Source organism: Zootoca vivipara, chromosome 5 (genome assembly GCF_963506605.1).
Source record: "Zootoca vivipara chromosome 5, rZooViv1.1, whole genome shotgun sequence".
NCBI lineage: Eukaryota > Metazoa > Chordata > Lepidosauria > Squamata > Lacertidae > Zootoca > Zootoca vivipara.
In genome coordinates this window covers 65,171,826-65,193,300 of record NC_083280.1, presented here as the reverse complement: position 1 = coordinate 65,193,300, position 21,475 = coordinate 65,171,826, and the positions used below count along the sequence as shown (strand labels likewise).

The 21,475-nt window shown below is 44.9% G+C and overlaps 2 protein-coding genes across 10 annotated transcripts in view; both read right to left on the bottom strand.

Moving 5' to 3' along the window:
• Window positions 1–1,960, bottom strand: part of SLC16A12 (solute carrier family 16 member 12) — a 50,784-nt gene extending 48,824 nt beyond the window's left edge. For both annotated transcript variants that reach the window (XM_035138014.2, XM_035138019.2), the window contains exon 1: window positions 1,064–1,960. The gene's annotated coding sequence lies outside the window, so the exon portion shown is untranslated. The remainder of the gene's footprint in view (window positions 1–1,063) is intronic.
• A 7,458-nt stretch (window positions 1,961–9,418) lies between these two features.
• PANK1 (pantothenate kinase 1) overlaps window positions 9,419–21,475 on the bottom strand; it is a 35,323-nt gene continuing 23,266 nt past the window's right edge. For 7 of the 8 annotated variants that reach the window (XM_035137729.2, XM_035137730.2, XM_035137734.2 and 4 more), the window contains exons 5-7: window positions 20,383–20,506; window positions 15,796–15,921; window positions 9,419–12,616 (exon numbers count right to left, since the gene is read on the bottom strand). In XM_035137729.2, the coding sequence (XP_034993620.1) occupies window positions 12,557–12,616; window positions 15,796–15,921; window positions 20,383–20,506 (310 nt within the window). In that variant the 3' untranslated portion in view covers window positions 9,419–12,556. Of the gene's footprint in view, window positions 12,617–15,795; window positions 15,922–20,382; window positions 20,520–21,475 lie in introns of those variants that run through there. The other variant, XR_004693882.2, reaches the window with a different exon arrangement.

Below are 21,475 nucleotides of genomic sequence, written 5' to 3'. Positions count from 1 at the left end.
TCACTCTTAAGCAAACAATGCTAAAGTTATACATCACCACCACTATTGCTCCCCGTCCTGCCATTCCACCCCTCTTGAACACAAAACAGTTGTGTGCCTTTCCATCCTGGGAAACCCAGCCAGATGGGCAGGGTATGTATGTATGTTGTTGTTGTTGTTTAGTCATTTAGTCGTGTCCGACTCTTCGTGACCCCATGGACCATAGCATGCCAGGCACTCCTGTCTTCCACTGCCTCCCGCAGTTTGGTCAAACTCATGTTGGTAGCTTCGAGAACACTGTCTAACCATCTCATCCTCTGTCGTCCCCTTCTCCTAGCGCCCTCAATCTTTCCCAACATCAGGGTCTTTTCCAGTGAGTCTTCTCTTCTCATGAGGTGGCCAAAGTATTGGAGCCTCAGCTTCAGGATCTGTCCTTCCAGTGAGCACTCAGGGCTGATTTTCTTAAGAATGGATAGGTTTGATCTTCTTGCAGTCCATGGGACTCTCAAGAGTCTCCTCCAGCACCATAATTCAAAAGCATCAATTCTTCGGCGATCAGCCTTCTTTATGGTCCAGCTCTCACTTCCATACAACACTACTGGGAAAACCATAGCTATACGGACCTTTGTCGGCAAGGTGATGTCTCTGCTTTTTAAGATGCTGTCTAGGTTTGTCATTGCTTTTCTCCCAAGAAGCAGGCGTCTTTTAATTTCGCGTATGTATGTATGTATGTATGTATAAATAAATAAATCATCAACAACAACAACAATTACAATGTTGCCTGCCAAAAGGTTGCACCGACTGAATTTCCGCCTGGGGTGTGCAGCTGTGCTTTAAAGTCACAGCAGTGCTACGGCATGGGTAAGCTGCTTAGAGCATGGTGCTGGTCATAACACCAAGGCTGCAGGTTCAATCCTCCTGGGGGGGGGCAGCTGCAGAGTCCAGGGGGTTGGACTAGATGATCCTCAGGGTCCGTCTTCCGAACTCTACAGTTCTAGGATTCTATGGCAAGCAATCCTTTAGGCAATACTGTATATATATACATATACATATACACGCGCGCACCCCATACACCCACGCTCACCTGCGGTCGTCTTGTAGCCGCGTGAGCGCGCGCGCTCTCCCTCCGCCGCCGCCGTGGCTCCTCGGGGTGGCCGGGCTGCGTGGAGAAAGGAGCACCTCGGCTCGGGGGTCACCTAGAGCTTGAGAGGCGGCTCCTCCTCGGAGCCTGCAGCTCCGGCTGCTGCCCCCGGCTCGTCTGTGTGGCGGAATCAAGGGCGGCAGGGAAGTTAGCCCTCCGCCCAGGCCTGGCCCCCTCGCGCCCTCCCGGGAATCGGATTACACGGCCGGCCGGCCTCCCTCCCCGGGATTTATTTGGGGCCCTCGGCACCGCGGAGATTTAGCAGGAGAGCAGCCGGGGGCGGGAGCAAGCGGCTGCTTAATCCAAGGCGGAGGGGAGCTGGGCTGAGCTGGAGGCAGAGGGGGGAGGAGGCTTCCCGCAGAGCCCCGGCCAAGCATGTTTACTCGGGAGTAAGTGGCGCGGCGGAGGACAGGGAGATTCCCAGGCAGAGAGACAGCGCTAAGCCGGCCGCCGCCGCAGCGCCCACAGCGAAGCGCGTTTCGTCTCGCCGCGTTTTCCCGCCCTAGAAAAGGTTTTGCCGCTGCTATTTGGCCACCTTGGTGGCCAAGATAAAAAGCCCTCGCTTGCTGCTCTGTTGTATCTGCTCAGCGGCAGAAGGCGGGGTGGATGCATTGCCAGGGCTCCGTCCTGGGAAGGAAAGGTCAGGCTAAAAGCCAGAGTGCCTCTGAGCATTGGCAAAGAGCTGCGTCACCGCAATCAGTTGCGCCGGAGCTGCGACTCAGCCTTTCAAAGTTGTCCCGCGGAGAACATAGCTGCCAAGTTTTCCCTTTTTCGCGAGGAAGCCTATTCAGCATAAGGGAAAATCCCTTTAAAAAAGGGATAACTTGGCAGCTATGGCGGAGAAGCTTCTCGGGGCTCTTTGCCCTTCCTCGTGGGAAGAGCAGCAAGCGAGAGCACAATGTTAAGAATGGACTTTTCACAAACATTGCTCCGAAATTCTCACTGGTCCTGTTCAGAATTTACTTGTGGTGGTGATAGTCTGCCTTTCTTTCCAAGGAGCTCAAGGTACTACGGTATCAGCCTACCCTACACTTTTCTCTCTCTAACCCCCACCCACCCCGTCGGCTTTTGTCCTCAAAGTAAATCTGTGGTGCAGGCTAGCCTGAAATTAATCCTGGGAACTGCAGTTTACCCCTCTCGGGAGCTACAATTCTCAGAATCCTTAAAAAAACTGCAATTCCCAGGATTCGTTTTAGGGTGGTGGGAAGCAAGGGCTTTACATGCTTTACATGTATGGTGCTTGTGCAGCCCCTGTGAGTTTCATGGCCAGGGAACTTTGAACCTGGGTCTCTCGAGTCCCAATCTGACACTCAACTAACCATTGCCCCACCCTAACTTAAAAGATGCCTCTCCTGCCAATGCCATACAGCAGGCAGGAGAATGTGCTTGGCCTGTAGTAAGTTGCGTTCACAAGGACAGGGAAATGCTGCAAGCTGCCAATCCGCCTGGCCTGCTGCCCTGTCCAAGCCTCCAAGTAACAGACCATCCCACTGCTTTAATGGTGTTTATGTTTTATTGTTGTACGCTACCCTGATGTTTTATGATACAGCCGTATGCATATATACAGTGTATACAAATCAAAAAATGTCATATAATTTAACAGTATTGTAAAGCCAACATATTCAAGGTAGGGGACCTTTTTCATACTCAGGCCTTATTCTCATCTGCACATGCCAGTGGTGGGTGGGCCAGAGGTAAAAGTGTGTGAAACAATGGGTGTGGTTTTTTCTTTTCTTTTGCCTGTGTGTAATATACTTGGTTCTATCCACACTCACGAACCTTCTCTATTCAGACAACCAATAGCCATTATGAGAGTTCAAGAACACACTCCAGACAAACAAAATAGTCACTTAAGCAGGTCTGGCAAGGGGGTGTGTGGCCTGGGGAGAGGGTCACATTCAACCTCCAGGGCCTGTGTTTCCCACCCTTTTTGTACACCTTCCATCTAGTTCTACTGGACTACTGGCCTGGGGTGTTTAGAACAATGCCTGTCAAAAAGGGCATGGCTTCCAGCTAATCTTGTTGGAAAGGAAGCATTGCAATTGTTAAATGCCTTCTGGCAACTGTGGCATCTTGGAATTTGCATTTAGTAGCTAGTTTCTTGGGGGTTGGTACTAGGGGACATGAGGAATCTTGCCTCTTCATGTGAACAGATGAGAACCCTTTCTGCACTTGGGAATATAAGACCTACAAATGAGCATAAACTGCCCATGCTGGATTTCTGTGTAGACTGTCTAAATCAGTTTGCCAGACAGCAAACAACCAGGTGCCCTGGGGAGTTTACATCCCAGCTGCGAATCTGAGGGACTATTCTCTCCAGCATTGTGGGTTTGGCAATATACTATGTACTGCTGTAAATGGAGGTTTCCTCTAGCTGTCATAATAGTCATTGATTCCATTCCATCTACATTTCTTCAAAAGCTACATATATAAAAAAACTGGTTGGGTAAACAGTATACCAGAATAATAATTTTTTATAAATAATTTTTACATGTAAGGAATGAGAGAGGGAGTGCAAGAATCTACATTCATAAAACTTTACCCCATTCTTTAGCCAAAAAGGCTCTCCAGAGTGGCTTATTGTTCATTTTAAATATATATAATTAAATATAAATGTTTTTATATAACAACCAGAGTCCTTGCTTTCAGACATGACAGAAAAGGAACAAGGGATGGGGAGGGAAGAGGGCAACTGGCAAACTCTGTACCAAATCCTTGGTGTTACAAAGTTCTTGTCCTGATCCACCGGCACAAAGCAGGGCTTGTGGGAGTGGTTTGGTGCTGAAACAGTGAAGAAAGATGTCAAAAAACACCAGTTATCAGTTCCAGTGCTTTATTTTAAGAAGGAAACGTAGGCACAGCCTGCAGAGCTCCACTGTCTTTGCATATGCAGGACAGACACTGCAACAGTGAGAGGCTGTCATGACTAGTCTGCACCCAAGCAATGAAAATAATGAAGAGAGTTGGGGCAATAACACAACCCTGTTTAACACCTGATCCCACTGTGAATGGTTCATTTTGAGAGCCATTGTTATCTGCGATTGTTGCTGTCATATTATGTCCCCACTGTGGAAGGACGTGTGGATCCAGAATTGGCTTCCACAGTCACTTATGGACCCATTGTTAAAATTGTGTTTATGGAAGACAATCTTACACGGCTACGAGTGATCGCCAAAGAAGAAGAAGAAGAAGCACCCAAGCAAACGTTTTATACATTCTTTATACCCAAAGCAGCATGCGTCATTTTGGCCAGAACTTCCCATCACTTCACCTGAGCGGATGAGAGCATAGGTGTCAAACACCCAAGTCTTACAGACAGTTCCCCTTTCTGGGCTCAGAGCCCAGCACCCCAAGTCCACCAATAAGGATAACATCAAAGCAAGGCAATCAGCTTATATCACAGCAAGTGAATATAAACATATATGAGCTCATTGTTACATCTACCAATTAATTGTGGGGTTATCTTGACTATGAAGGTGGTGTTTGCGGAGCTCCCGGAACAGTTATTGTAACGGGATTGCTGTTTTTTTGCCTTGACAGTACCTGGAAAACAGCCTGGTGAAGGCAGCCTTCTTGGAAGTAGCTGCAATTGAGCCACATACCTTGTTGACCTTAAAGGATGAGGACTTGGCGCTCTGAGTCCTTGCCAGAATCCGACACCATTTTGCCGCTTCTGCTGTGCCAGCACCCACAAAGCTGCTCTTCCTTACAGAACAGTTGGTCCCAAAATCTTCAGGGGTGTGTGTGTGCCTGGCCCAGCCAGCTGAGAGTAACATTGAGTGGAGTTGTTGTTTTCCCCACTACCTCCTGCTGCTGCTTCTCTTCTGCCACGAATGTCCTCTCTCTGGGCACTTTCAAAGAATTACCTCTCCGTTCTGTATCATGTAGTCCACCACACATGGGAAGGGCCATGGCTCAGCGGTACAACATCTGTTCTGCATGTGTAAGGTCCCTCCTTTTGTCCCTAGCATCTGTCCTGTTGGGTCAAGCTAAAGGCCTATATCTAGTACAGCACCTGGTTCTCACAGCGGCTAGCCAGCTGGTCTATGGGAAGCCTGCAAGCAGGACCCAAGTACAATGACACCCTCCTCGCTTGTGATTCCCAGCAGCTGATAGAGGAGGCAAAGCGCTGGCATTATGGCCATAATGATGGCATCTAAGTTGGTACCGGTAGCTATCACTACACCAGGTAGTGTAGTGAAATCCTGGAGATTTGCTCCTAAGTCAGTGTCGACAACTGAGCTAGACCAATAGCCTGGCTCTGGATAAGGCAGCTTCATATGTACCACCCCATTCCCTGCTTCTGTACAGATAATCCTCCAGGCAACATATTTGAGAGTGCAGAGAGACCCATTTCCTGACAGCTATCTGATACGCTCCAAGGTGAACTGAATCTGTTTGCCGAGTGTGGGTGGTGCCCTATATTTGACCTTGCATCTGCAAGAGCTGCATACGGAGACGAGGGTGGGGAGGTGACATAGAAGCCCATGAAGTATGCTAATAGAAGATCTTCTCTTGCATGATGTTTTCTGTGTTTAGTAAAGGCATCCGTACAGTGCCAATGGAGCCACCACCACCTTTTCCTCCAAGCCACGAGAGGTTCAGGGACGGTTTTTGCTGGAGCATCACTGCCACCTCTGACAACCCCATAAATACAGCTCGTTGCTGGCCAGGACCCTTCCCTGCCCAGCCTGAAAGCCTTTGAAGAAATGGATGCTTGTGAGTCTGCAGCCCCACTACTGCATGGGATGTGTGCCACCCTTTCAGCTGCAGCGCTCATTCCCATTGTGGGTGTTATTTGGGGGGGGGCGGACTTTGGCTAGATATACTCCATAAGCTTCCCACAGCAAGTCTTGCTCTTCACCCACACTATCACCAGCTGCTGCTGCTGCTGCTGCTGCTGCTACTACTACTACTGCTACTACGGTACTACTTTTCCTTATCACGGCTATCGGCTGCTTGCATGCCAGGAAGAGAGCTAATGAGTAAGCACAGAAGGACACTAACTGATCCTTTGCCTGCTGCTGCACCATTGCCTGGGCAGAAATGAGTGAGGTGCAGGAGACCAAGCAGGTTGCAAAGGGGAGCAGGAGGGGCAGGTTCAGGGAGCTCTTCTAAGTGGGCCCTTGACTGCATCATGCTGACCCACCATGCAGTCCTTTGCTAATAAATAAAATAACAATAATAATAAATAAATAAATAAATAAATAAATAACAACCACCACCACCAAAATAAGTGACATCTGATTCTCCTATGTTAACCAGGGGAGATGAGGGCTGGCTGGCTGGCTGGTTGGTTGGCCATTCATTATACTGTAAACACTTTAACACAACGGCAGGTGTGAAGTACGGTAAATTACTTTGGGGGAAGTAACTTGTTAGTTCAGATTAACATGTGCCAAAGCAAACACCCACACAGATATGTTAGCACAGATTTGTGTTGCCTGTCAAGTGCTCATCAAAGGGAGTTATCAGGAAATATTTCAAAGAACACAAGGAAGATAAGTAGCAGGTTGTTTACTTAAATGTTTGCTCTCCATGGCAGGATGCTTTCAGTAAAAAAAAAAGGCACCATATAACCTTTAGCCACTTGCTTTAAACATGGTTATTCAAGGAAGTCCGTAGCTGAGAAAATGGGTTTTCTGATGGTCCTGGTCCCGCCCCCTCTTGTTTTTTGGTCTTGTGGAATGCTTTTGTTCCTTGCTGGAATTTTAAGCTCCTTGGATTGTGTTTTATTACGATTGTGATTTAAGGAATTTTGTGGAGTTTTTTATATCATAATATGTTTTGATGGTGTAAACCAGGCATCCCCAAACTGCGGCCCTCCAGATGTTTTGGCCTACAATTCCTATGATCCCTAGCTAACAGGACCAGTGGTCAGGGATGATGGGAATTGTAGTCCAAAACACCTGGAGGGCCAAAGTTTGGGGATGCCTGGTGTAAACCATCTTCAGTTCTCCCCTCTGCCCTTTTTATCTTACGTTTGTTTTTGTTTTTTAAAAAATATTATTTCTACATGTTAATATTTATTATTATTATTATCATTATCATTGACAAGAGATTTCTACCATGCTCCTTCAACCCTAAAAGTGTTTCTGGAACAGCTGACCATGAAATCTAACTGCCGAGTTCAAGTCAGAGAAAGTTTTGCAAATCAAAAGAAAACTGGTTCTCCCTCCTTTGTAACAACATTTTTTTTATATTCAATGTGGCTAATGTCACAGTTTGACTTCACCCCAGAGGTACATTCCATTGTCTCTCAAGAAAGAGGGATGCCAAGAACAACATGTCACAAGTATAACCCGCACTTCATCATAAGATGTTCTCAGGGCGGGTCACATTATATACCAATGCATAAAATCGCATATAAAAACAAAACATGCTTAAAAACGCAAATACTGTTCAATGAAGACCAACATCTGTTTCACAATTCAGCAGACAGACCTATTGTTATTCAAAAAGCCTAGCAGATAGCATCCACTCCTTGTGGATTAATTTGGGACTTTGTTTTCTTTCCTAATGCAATTGTCTACTCAATTACACTTTAAAAGTGGGAGAAAGTAATCATGCAGGATCTTAGGGGAAAGGAACTGCCCTCAATTCATTATACCATCACAAAGGACTCCTAATAAGGCTTGGACATATCAGAGATGGTTCGCACTACCTTTGACCTGTTGGATCCTGTGCCAAGAGGGCTCTCAGTTGGTGGGTTCCTTAATGGATCTAGGGCCCACCAACTGCCCCATCTTACCAATGCATGGTGCCCGCTCTGGTTCAGCAGAGGTATAACGTACATTGCATCCTCCATGTAGCGTATAATTGCACAACTCTATTTGGGGAGTAAAGCTCCTAGCATGGCGGCTGCTATTCACACTGATCTCTAGCTCTCTTGGCCATGTGCAACAAACAGTGCATGCAGAAATCTGCCCCATACGGATGTTGCTGAAGATTCTCAGCACCTTGCCAAAGTCACATGCCTGTCACAGCATTTTGCCTGGGCCAAGTGGGTCAGCAGCTTGCAAACTATAGCTGTCTCAACTGGCACTACTGGTTGCAAGCCAATCAGCAGCAGGTGCAGTGTGTGTGTGTGTGTGTGTGTGTGTGTGTGTGTGTGTGTGTGTATAGACTGGATGAGTTTTTACTTTGGCTAACATTCACGCAACTATGTTCCATGCGTGCATGGATTTACTCAAGCCACATATTCCACATCTGTAAAAAGTGACTGCCACTTTCGTAAGTCTATTGGCCTCTTCACTCATTCAACTGTGCATGTGTCACTCGGTATATCAAAGAGGCTAATGGCAGTACACAACAATAGCAGGGGTAGGTATACGAGTGACAGATAAAGAATAATTTAACGCAAGTTAGCTCTTGTCTCGGATTCAAATCTTTCTGGCATATTTCATGCAGCTATTGCTTTCCCTTCCCTGGCACACGCAAAAACATTCTAAAAGCGACATTCCTTTGCAATTACCTTTGACATATTGCTCTCTGCAGAATTGCTCTTGCATGCACCAACAGCACATAAGATGTACGGTTAGGATATTTTCCAGTGAAATCTGGACATACAAAAAACACCTGAAGGGTTTCAGACAAAGTCGGCCAAAAACTACCTGTGTTAAGCCTCATTGAAAGGAATGGGGGTTATACATTAAAACCAACTAACAGAATTTAGCACATATGTAGCACCCCTCCATACAATCACTTCAGATAATCCTTCAACTTTCTAAAACAGATTGGCATTATTATCCCCATGTTACAGATGAAGGGCTGACACAGAACTGATTGACACATGTACAGTATTTCAGTCATCTGAGGACCTTGAACATTGGGGGTGACTTGCATGTGTGAACAGACTATTACAGTTAACTACATAAGGAAAGCCTGCTGGATCAGGCCAGCCAGGTGCCTGTGGGAAAACCTCAAGTAGGACCTGAGCACATGAGCACTTTCCCCTCCTGTGGTTTCCAGCAACTGGTATTAAGAAGCTGCCTTGCCTCAGACTATGGAACAGAGCATAGCCAGCATGGCTAGTGGACATTGATAGCCTTATCCCCCCCCCAAATTTGTCTTTTAGAGCCATCCAATCTGGTGGCCATCACTGCCTCCTGTGGGAGCAAGTTCCTGTTTGACTGTGTGCTGCCGTTAACCTGCAGCCCGGTTTTCTCACCACTTCACATACACAATGCTCTTCAGGGCTGGGAAAGACTCTTGACGCCACTGCCAGCCCATGCAAGGAGATATTTGACCTCCGAGTCTAGGGGTACAGTTAGAGACACAATTCTCATTCTTTGGCCCTTTCTATACACAACACATTCTGTGTTTGTTTCTTTTTAATCTGCCTTTGAATCTGAGAATAAGCTTGTCTGTTTTGTTTTTTTTTACAAAATGAAAACAAACTGTGCATGTTCTGTCAGAAAGCATTTTGGCAGTTCTTGTTGTTGTCGTTTAGTCATTTAGTCGTGTCCGACTCTTCGTGACCCCATGGACCATAACACGCCAGGCACTCCTGTCTTGCACTGCCTCCCGCAGTTTGGTCAAACTCATGTTCGTAGCTTCGAGAACACTGTCCAACCATCTCGTCCTCTGTCGTCTCCTTCTCCTAGTGCCCTCAATCTTTCCCAACATCAGTGTCTTTTCCAGGGAGTCTTGTCTTCTCACGAGGTGGCCAAAGTATTGGAGCCTCAGCTTCACAAGGCTGTTCTTTTAAATCACAAAATCCCACATGAGAGACGGGTTTGAAAACTTCAAACTCCCGTCCAACATTGCCCTCTACTGGAAGAATTAAAGCCTGCAAGAAAGAGATCCGGCTAACAGTCCTGCATTTGAAGAGGCCTCTGGGAGAGAACACAAGAGGCATTTTCTGACTGGGGGCGTGTGTCACCAAAAGACAAGAGTAAATTACTTTATCTGCATCGCCTAAACCTCCTGCTGCTTTTTGCATTGTTCTGTCAGGGTTTGCCGGACATATATACTGTACTCAGCTCCAGAGTTGCTTGGTAGACAAACATGTAAAGTACTGTACAGTGGTACCTCGAGTTAAGAACTTAATTTGTTCTGGAGGTCTGTTCTTAACCTGAAACTGTTCTTAACCTGAGGTACCACTTTAGCTAATGGGGCCTCCTGCTGCCGCCGTGCCGCCATCATGTGATTTCTGTTCTCATCCTGAAGCAAAGTTCTTAACCCAAGGTACTATTTCTGGGTTGGTGGAGACTGTAATCTAGAAGCATCTGTAACCCGAGGTACCACTGTATCTAAATTCATATATTTGTTGAGACTCTAAGTGCTTTTCCCACCCTGAAAAGAGTATTCGATGCTGCTGCTCATCTTGTCCGTAGACCTATTGTAAATGCTACTTTATAACTCCGCCCACAAATGTTAAATCCAGTATTTTAGGTATAATGGCAGGGATTTAGGTGTGGAACTGGATTGTCCACCTTTGGGTGTTATGTTCAGCTGGCTTCCCCACCCCTCTTCTGCATTGTTTTAAACAATCCAACAAATAATTAAGCACCTGTAATCATAGCTGCCAAGTTATCCCTTTTTTAAAGGGATTTTCCCTTATGCTGAATAGGCTTCCTCGCGAGAAAAGGGAAAACTTGGCAGCTATGCCTGTAATGAAAACCTGAAAAGTTAAGAAAAGCAGGACAGTAAAGCTCTTAAATGAAAAGGAGGCCACAGATGCATTCAAAGCCATCACAACAGTAATGGATTGTTTTTATTTCAGCCAGGTAAGTGAACAGTTAGTGTTAATTTATTAAAGGTTTCAAGGTAAAGAAATCAAATACTGTATTCCAAACAAATAATTCAAATTTATTAGAGAGAACGTTTGCTCCTTAAAGCTAATGGTGTCATCCCCTGCCACCACGTGACAGACATTTTACATTTTGCAAAAACAGAACTGTCTTTCCAATGTGAATCAACAAGGTAGAAAGGAACTTAGGAAATTAATCTGTTCTTTGCGAGGTCCATAATTCTTGTAGTTGATCAGCCAGGGCACGTAGTTAATTCACTCAAACATTTTAAATTTGAACATTTTATACCACCACTGTATGTTGTTTGTTCCTTGTGGTAAATATCAATAAGAACTTCTAAGAAATAGTACACATTAATACTCAACATGTGGTCTGACACATTTGACATTTTTAAAAGTGTCAGATATATGGCATGGCATTCGTCTTGTAACAGCCGAAGAACTTTTCAGCATACTAAAAATGTATTTTAAGTAAGGCCCAGTTCTCACAAACAGCAGAGGAGGTGGTTAAACTTGCTGGATTGTACCATTTTCAGATTTCAGGTGGGGGTTCACACGATTGAATGCTTCTCCATATGAAAAAAGAAAAACACATCTGCATGTAGAATGCTGGCATGAGAGGGGAAGAGATATGCAGTGGTACCTCTACTTACAAATTTTTCTACTTACAAATGGAGCTCCGTCCGCCATCTTGGATGCGGTTTAGATAGGATTTTTTCTACTTACGGATTTTTAGATAGGGTTGCTTCGACTTATGAATTTTTCTCCCAATGCATTCCTATGGGATTCGACTTACAAATTATTTCGACTTACACATGTGTGTTCGGAACGCATTAAATTAGTAAGTAGAGGTACCAATGTGTTTTCTTTGCATGCAGGCGCATTCAGGTATGTAAGAACACAGGTCTACCATGTCATCTGCATCTGCAGACTGTGGGAATTAGTCCTCCCCCTGCCCATGGCCCAATAATATTTTTTTTCAGCTCAGCGTACCACAAATAAGGATTTCCGGTGCTACAAGGAATAGTTAACTCATTGTGCGCGAGTTTCTGAAAGGAAAGGTTGAGGTCTTCTTCCTATTTTCGGTGGATTTGATGACAACATGGGCAATCACAGAAAGTTTGGGGGAAATGGAAACACAGTTTAATAATAATAATAATAATGAAGGCAACAAGATTCATTACTGCTCACACTATATACTAGTTTTGCGGTTTCACCTGAAACCAACAGCAATCATGAAACGTCATGAAAGATTTTAATAAAAAAAATCTCCTAGAGCAATTACTAAAAGAATAATTATATCACACTAGGTCAGTAAACCCCAGAAGAAAAATAATAAAATAAAACCAGTGTCGTCACATATCTTAGGTCCATTTCCCACACAGTATCCACTTTTTAGACACGATCCATAAAAATCTGCCATGTTTGGCCACATTGCACATTTTTTTTTGTCTTAAAAAATGTTGTATACACTTTAAAATGCCTCTTTTTTTCTTTTAGATTCCTGGTACAAATTGTGAAGCTAATGTCCAACCCTAAAGTTAAAAGATCAGCTAAAAGGAGTTTAAATTATTATTTACAAATCCAGCAGGTAAGAGTGTCCGTCATGGCTTCTTTCCATCCTCCTAGCAGCTGTCCGTCTTGTAGCAGCTTCTACAGGCATTGGGCTCCTGGAGGCTTCATCATTGATCATCTGTCATTTTAAGCAATTCCAGAAGGGCCCCAACAGCACCAAAATAACCCTTCAAAGTTATTGAAAGGAGAGGAAGGCGTTAGTATGTAATGTTATTTGAGCACAAACCAATTGTCACAGAGTCAATGAGTTCAGCACAACATAAAACAAGTACTATCTCTCTCTCTCTCTCTCTCTCTCTCTCTCTCTCTCTCTCTCTCTCAACAAAGCTGCAAGTCTGAAAACATCTGAAACATCAGACAAGCAGGTACTGCAAAACAAAATACAGTGCTGTTTGAGAGCAAAGGAAGGAATCCATACCAGCCAGGGCCAATTCTACTGGAAATGCTGGGAGCAGCAAGCAAGCATATTGTCTGTTCAGTAGAGCTGTTCTCAGAAGTTCCGAATGCTTAAAAGTAGTTGGGCCAGTAAAAGATGATATAAATATTCCACATTTTGCACAAATACACTGGGTGTGTGGCTTTTACACAAAAACCAGAACTTATTTTGTTTGCATGCATATGTAATTGGATGTCATTTGGAACTTCTTCCAGTGGAAGAAATGTTTGGACCCTTGGAAGAGTGTCATCCTATATAATAATATGCAAGTGTCTCTGCATCCAGATTCCCTGTGTCCCGTTTTCTGCGCTACTGAGCATGTGCCCCAGGGACACAGGGATTGGACGCAGAGACTGCACGCACACACACACACACACACACACACACACACTCTCCCCACCCCACCCCCACCCCTCTGCCCTGCACAGGTTCAATAAGCAGTTAAAACAGAGGCCACCAGGTGGAAGGCAGGAGCAGGCAGCAAGGCTCCTAAGCAGGGCAGGCCCTCTCTCAACGTGCCCAAGGGCCTGAGGAGGAAGCCGGGACGACCAAAAAATCGAGGCCCCGGCTTCTCCTCACTAACAGGCCCGAAATTGAGGCCCAAACAGCACAAGCAAACCGGGAGACCCCCGCTGGGCCGGAACAGCCAGTAAAGGCGCAGGGAGGCCACCGAATGCTCAGCGCCAACCGCGGGACCCTCAGAAAGTGCCGGGGCGGGCGCAAGCCCCCTGGACGGCAAAGCTCCCTCCCGGACGCAGCAGGTGACTGAAAAACAGCCGCGGAGGCCAACAAAAGTAGCGGGAGCCACCCCCACCCCCCCAAAAAAACCTGGACGTACACCCCGGAGCAGCCGCCTGGGCCGTCCAGGAGCCAGAATTCGGCCACTGGGCCCTGGCAGCAGCAGCGCTATTGACGGGGAAAAATTAGGAACCAAACGGCAGGCACAAAAAGTGCGCGAAAACAGGGTGGGGAGGGATCCGCACTCCAAACACAAGGTTCGGAGGGGGTAAAGGAAGAAATACCCCCCGCACCCCCAGCCGAGCCCGGGCTGTAAAGGTAAAGACTTTGGCTTGGGGTTTGGGAATGGGGGGGGGGAATTAGGGATAAATTAAGGATCAAAGGGAGGGGGGAAGGAACAATCAATTAGACAAGGAATAAAAGCCTCCCACGCGCCGCTGCCACCAAAAAAGGCCGAATGTTCTAGCGCCCGTTTATTAAACGGGCTGAATGGCACTAGTCGTAACATAAGCAGGTAATTTCCTTAATTTCCTTGCCTGTATTTTACTTGCACTGAGCTGTAAGTAAGGCGCTGGGTTGCTGTACAAGTCCCTACACTTGAGGAAGAGGACAGATACTTCTATAAGTGTACTGTAATAGTCACAAGGATATTTAAGCTTGCCAGAATGCTGTGGTATGGAAATAGGCCCTAAGGGAGATTTCACAGTTTCTTATACAGTAGCTTTATCATTCTACTCTCAATTGGTTAAATGGAGAGAAAAAACATGGCTCAGCTTCTTCTGCATTACAAGTGCCATTTGGAAGCTACTTTAACACAGCGTGAGAACCATCACTATGTGCTGTATTGTTTGCACCATTTCACCATGTGAGTAAAGCAGCTTTCTCCACAATGTTGGAAAGAGCCAGAAAGGGTATGTGGGGAGGAAGAAGCTGCTGCATGCAAATGGTTCACACTGTGAAGACAGCATCCCCTCTGAATGAATTAAAACAGCCTTCAAGTGGCACTCTTTCCTAGAGTGTGTGCATGTCACACACAAACACACACAGAGAGAGAAAGACACACAGAGAGAGCACGCGCTGTGTTTACATGTCATGCTAAACCATAATTTAGCGCAAAATCAAAGAGCAAGAATGAGCTTCAGCAAGCCTTGGGCTTGCCCTTTCCCCTCCCACCTGTCTAAGAGGCATTTAGAAGCTGCCTTCTTAGTTGAGACTCTGTGGTTAATCTTAACCACCATTAGTTTAAACAAGCCCAGTATGATGTTGACTTGCTGGGTTGTTTAAACTAACCACTGCAAAGATTAATCCTGGGCACTACAGCAAACTGTGGTTAATGTAAACCTACTCATATGTGTCCCAAGTTTAAGGAATACATCATGAATGTACAAAAGATTGTGGATTGCCGTTCCGAGGAAGAAGTGCCTCCGATGCAGGAACTGTATTTTATTCAGAGCCGGGTTTTTTTATTTGTCTTTTCTGTTTTTGTTTTATTTGGCATTTTAAATCTTGCATGTTTTAGCTGGTTGAATGGTTTTATTCCTCGTAATTTCATTGTAGTGTTGGTTTGACAGCACATTTGCAATTTTAAATTTATTTGTATACCACCCTGAAATTCATTTTTGGACAAAGGGTGGATTATAAAAGTTTGCAATAAAGAAATGAAAGCCACCTATCAGGAGGAGATGGGAGAAGGAAGCATGCAAGCCCCAAACCCCGTGAAACTTGTTCATGTCCAGGTAAACAATAGCATAGTGCAACATGCAAATGTAGCCAGAAACTCCCCAGATCTATCGCTACCAAGCACCTGCGTTCATGAAAACTAATATTTACAAAAACTCCTATTCGACTCTATAACACAAAAGATTTTATTTTTGCATTCCATTGCTTCAATACTAATTAAGTATTAGACTTCTACGGTTCACAGTCTTTCCCCGCCCCTGCACAGTTGTGTTAAGACCCATCAATTATCCCAAATTAAAAGTGTTTCTTTCCCATCGTCATTGGCTGGCTGCACAGAAACTACAATGGCAGATATCACCTCTATATTTGAATGGGTCTTTCTTTTTACATTTCGGGAACTGGAGAAAATCCAATCACAACTCAAAACCATGACTTCACTAGCAGATCAACCAAGTTAAATATATATACATATTTCTTTTGAACAGTCTTTACCTCGTGTTCCAAAAAGAGAGCTTTGAGTTGTCCCTTTGACCAGTAGTCCATGGCATATGCAAGTACCTTCATAGCGACCGTGTTGATTCTCAGGAAGTTTCCGACAAACACCACCCTCTCAATGTTCTACAAAATTTAAGCAAAAATTAGGAAAATATATACATTCAACAGGATGCCATATTTAGCTTAAAACTTATGGAATTCACAGCTACGACATTCATTCAATGTTCATCAGATGTCTCCTAATGGTAAAGCACCTGAAGGACAACCAAAACTATATTACCTTATTTACATGGGATCGTACACCGGGGGAACATTTCTCCTTAAACTAGAATGCTATTTTTGAGGGCAATGTTATGATGTTTCTGTACAGTTAAACCTTGTTCCCGAATGGCTCCATTTTCGAACGATTCAGCGCCTGAACACCGAAAACCCAGAAGTAAATGCTCTGGTTTTCGAACGTTTTTCGGAAGTCAGACATCCGACAAGGCTTCCGCTGAGTGCAGGAAGTTCCTGCAACCAATCGGAAGTCGTGATTCAGTTGTCGAACGTTTCAGAATCTGAACAGACTTCCGGAACAGATTACATTGAACAACCGAGGTTTGACTGTAGTACTATTAAGACCATTAGAGTTGTTTGACAGCGGGATGGACCCCCTAGGGAGGTTGTGGACGATTTTCACTTAGCAAGTACCTTTTGTAAGTAAAGCAGCCCCCTTGATAACACAACCTACCCAACGTCCTCCAGATAGCCACCAAAAACCTATACTAGCCCATCTTCTCTCCCACCCATACATATTGTGATACATATTCTGTGGTGGATGAACAAACTAAGGAAGAGCACAGCAAGGGAGAGACACTCTAGGCTCTAATCCTATACACGCATCCATCAGTATTTAGCATGACCGATCTGCTTTGGAAAGAACAGGATAGCAAAAATTGTTCAAGTTCATATTACTTAGGGTGGTCAAAGTGTTATCCCAATAGCACAGTTTCAGTCCCAAACTGACAGTCCAATTAACACCCTTGGGGGCTTGGGTGACTAAATAAGCACCAGCCTCTTCTTATGAATCACTGCAAGTTATTTTTTGCTTGGAAATCTTTAAGGTGCTAATGTGATAAGGACTAGTGTTAATCAAGCACATCTGGTCTGCCTCTCCTGACAACTCAGTGCTTTTCCTACATTTCAATCAGTAAAATCAGAAAATACTTATGTTTGGCATTTTTATGGTCCTTTTTTGAACTTCTCTTTGAAGCCCCCACAGAACATTTTTATCTTTACGAGTACCCTGTTAAGTGGGCTAGTGCTGCTTCCATCCCCAAATCTGAAGCTAAGTGATGGCCGCTTAGATGCCACCCATCTTGTTTTGAGCGAAACCTTTCCTGGGACACAGTCCATGCCCTTTACTAATTAAGCTTCTAGAAATGATTTCTAAAAAACAAACAAACAACAAACAAAAATCCTAAATGTTTATAGAAACATGGAGACTTCAGTTTTAAGATTACTTAGGAATTCTATAACACAATGCATTTACTTAATATAACATTTACTCTATAACACAATGCATTTACTTAATGTCTTACTGTGTAAAAATGTACATGGCTCAACCATGGTCTTAAGAAAAAATGGGGAGCTTAGGGTAAAGGTAAAGGGACCCCTGACCATTAGGTCCAGTCGTGACCGACTCTGGGGTTTGCGGCACTCATCTCGCTTTACTGGCCGAAGGAGCCAGCGTACAGCTTCCAGGTCATGTGGCCAGCATGACTAAGCCGCTTCTGGTGAACCAGAGCAGCACATGGAAACACCGTTTACCTTCCCGCTGGAGCGGTACCTATTTTTCTACTTGCACTTTGACGTGCTTTCAAACTGCTAGGTTGGCAGGAGCAGGGCCCAAGCAATGGGAGCTCACCCCGTCGCGGGGATTCGAACCGCCGACCTTCTGATTGGCAAGCCCTAGACTCTGTGGTTTAACCCACAGCGCCACCCGCTTAGGGAGGAAAGAACAATTTGCTACTTGCCTTCCACCTAACAGAGGCACAGAAGTTTGGCTTTGTATTAGGCAAGCTTTCCCATGTTCAAATTTCTGTTAAGGTGGCAATAATGGTTTGGAAGAACATACAAAATGAGCCATAGATTACCAAACTCCAGACCTTTGCAAAAAAATATTGCTGGGTTCAGAAGACCAATGGGATGCAGGTCCAATCACAGAAGCCTGAAATCCTCCACACACCCCCTCGTCAAATATAATTCATTAACTCATTTCTTTATTTGTATGCCGCTTTTCCGCACACATATCATGCTCAAAGTGGCTTACAACAAAGCAACGGGTGCATTTCAAACAATCACCACAAAAACAGTTTCATAATAACATAGTAAAACAATAACATAGCAACAATTTCATAACATAGCAAAATAAGAGCAATTTCATAGAAACAGTTTATCTGAATCTGTGCAATCCCATCTATTCATATTCGTATCGTATCACAAGTTCCTTCGTTATATTCATGCTTTTCACAAGCAAATCACCATCATCCTTTTTCAAAACCAAATATGTCAGGCTACAAGTGGCGATCAGTCTCTTCATTTTAAATGTACCCTGTGTTGCTCACTGCAGCTAACTCTCTATGCTTTGATAGCCCTGTACAATGCTGCTTGAACTCCATGCCACAAGGCAACACTGTAAAGAAGCTGAAAGCAAAGAGAAAGACTACTTGTTTCCCCGAGAAGCTTCTAACAATACTTCTACACGATAGGTTTGTTTCTTATCATTCACGAATATTGAAAGACGTTCTCAGTCGCCAACACTGAAGCAATTAACAAATTGATTCATATGTACTGGATTTGCTGGGTTTGTTATATTAGACTTCTGCAACTCCACCAAATGCCCCAAAGTTATGGCAGACACGTGGCTGTTGTCAAAACAGTGAGCCTGTGTCTTTTCCTTCCTCTCTCTCTCCCTTACTGCAAGAAGCGAAGCTACAGGGCACCAGGCAGAGGGCCTTCTCAGTAGTGGCACCCGCCCTATGGAACGCCTTCACATCAGATGTCAAGGAGATAAGTAAAGTGGTACCTCGCAAGACGAACTTAATTCGTTCCACGGGTCAATTCGTTTTACGAAAAATTCGTCTTGCGAATCGCGGTTTCCCATAGGAATGCACTGAAAATTAATGCGTTCCTATGGGCAAAAAAGCTGCTTACTGGGGCTTGTCGCCGCCTGCTTGGCAAGCCCCGGGGAAGCAGCTGTAGCGCGGGAAGAAGGCAAAGGAAGATCAGCTGTCAGCTTCCCGCGCTGACAGCTGATCTTCCTTTGCTGCCTTCCCGCGCTACATTCTATAGCCCCGCTTCACAAGACGAAGTGGCGGTCATAGAAAACCTTGTTGTCTTGCGAGTCCCTCGCGCAACGCAAAACGATTTTGTCTTGCGAGTTTTTCATTGTGCGAGGCATTCGTCTTGCGAGGTACCACTGTAACTATACAACCTTTAGAAAAGATCTGAAGGCAGCCCTGTATTGGGAAGTTTTATTGTTTAATGTTTTATTATGTTTTTGTATATGCCGGAGGCAGCCCAGAGTGGCTGGGGTAACCCAGTCAGATGGGTGGGGTATAAATAATAATAATAATAATTAATAATAATAATTTATTATGTGCAACCGAGTAATCCGCTGTTGTGAGTTTACCTGCCTCAACAAGTGACACAGCCAATTAAATGAACAGGAGGTAAAATATGGAGCTTACCTAAAATGTTAACTATAGATAGATAAGACTGCCCCTGCCCGCAGACTCATAAGTCTAGTAGAAACAACACTGTAAACACTGTAAAGTAAACACTGGAGCAGCTGCTGATTCATTGGCTGAAGGATGCCCTTGGTAAGAGGTATTGGCTTCACAACTACAGATGCTGAACAGTGATGCTCTTCCTAGCTCTGCCGCCAACTTGCAGGTGTCAAGTTAACAAATGCACACCTTCAAAGGTGCCATGCCATAGTCAACACCACTATCAAACCAGGTTCCATCAGGCATATGAATATGACTAGAAGCTCTTGTGGGTTGACCTTAAAAAGAATGGAGAGATGTTTCTGGACACTACAGGATTCTCCAGAGGGTAGCCAAACTAAATAAAAAATAAAAAATCCAGGATGCTTGAATGAATGACAACCAATTTGACAGCAAGCATTCAGGAAGAATTCCACGCAAAGGACCTATCAGCGGACAAAGCAGTATTCACTACGCAGCCTCACTCACCACCACATCAGTTCCCATGGTTACACTGTTAATATTGGTGGTCTAAGAGGACAAAGCTGAGAAGCAGGCTTTGCACAGAGGTGGGATTCCATTGCTGGTGCTCAACTATAAGAATACGCCAGGAGACATCAAGCACTGTGTATGAATGAAGAGGCACTGTGCTTCTGTTCGTTTTAGCCATTGAAAAGAAAACCCTGTGGATCGTTCTGTCAAAGTTTCACATGACAGCATGGTGTGCACTGTAAAAAAATGTTCTTCGGTATTTAACTAATGCAAAACCAGAGATCAAAGTAATGCAGGAGCACAACAGCAGCTTTCAAAAGCTTGCTAATCAGCATGTTCTTACCTCATTCAGAGCACACATCCGAGCGATGGAGCCGATGTTATTGGTGATGGTAACTAAGGTCGCTCTTGCTAGGTCCTCTTTACTGATGGAATCTCGCTTTTCTTTGCTCATCATGTTGCCGAAGCTGTGTGATAATACTAGAGGATATGATCTTTCTTACATTTTTCAGAAAGGCCAAGGCTTCTAAAAAATACGTTTTTCAGTAGTTTGCCCAGGACAAACAGGCGTCACCATTGCAGGATGCAAGACACGCACACAGACACAAAGAATGTCAACTAACTTTAGTGAGCTAGCACCACCTTTTTACAAAATTGCTGCATTTCATATTGAAATCTTTTACCATTTTTTTTAACATTGTGGATACTTAAAGGTAAAGGGACCCCTGACCATTAGGTCCAGTCGTGACCAACTCTGGGGTTGCGGCGCTCATCTCGCGTTATTGGCCGAGGGAGCCGGCGTATAGCTTCCAGGTTATGTGGCCAGCATGACAAAGCCGCTTCTGGCAAACCAGAGCAGCACATGGAAACGCCGTTTACCTTCCCGCTGTAGCGGTTCCTATTTATCTACTTGCATTTTGACGTGCTTTTGAACTGCTAGGTTGGCAGGAGCTGGGACCAAGCAACGGGAGCTCACCCCGTCACAGGGATTCGAACTGCCGACCTTCTGATCGGCAAGCCCTAGGCTCTGTGGTTTAATCCACAGTGCCACCCACGTCCCATTGTGGATGGGACTAGTAAGCAGATCTCCTAAACAACAGTCTTGCAACGTCTGCGGGCCAACTTTGACAGGTAAGCAGACAACTTTACATCATATGGCTGGCATGGGTTGTCCTGCTCACCTGACGATGTCACTTGTGCAGCGCTTCCCAATTGCCTGATTGTCAGGTACTTGAGAAGGTGCAAGGGCCTCTGACAGCCCTACACTCAGCAAACGGCTGACAAAGGTGCTTTCTGCAGGGATCAGTGCGTGAGCGCATTCCACGTGAAGAACTCAAGTCACGTGGCCAATTCAGTAGGGCTGAACTCGTCACCTCTCAGCTGACAGACGGTAAGTTCAACCCTGTTTTCTGCAATGATCCACTGCACGATCAATT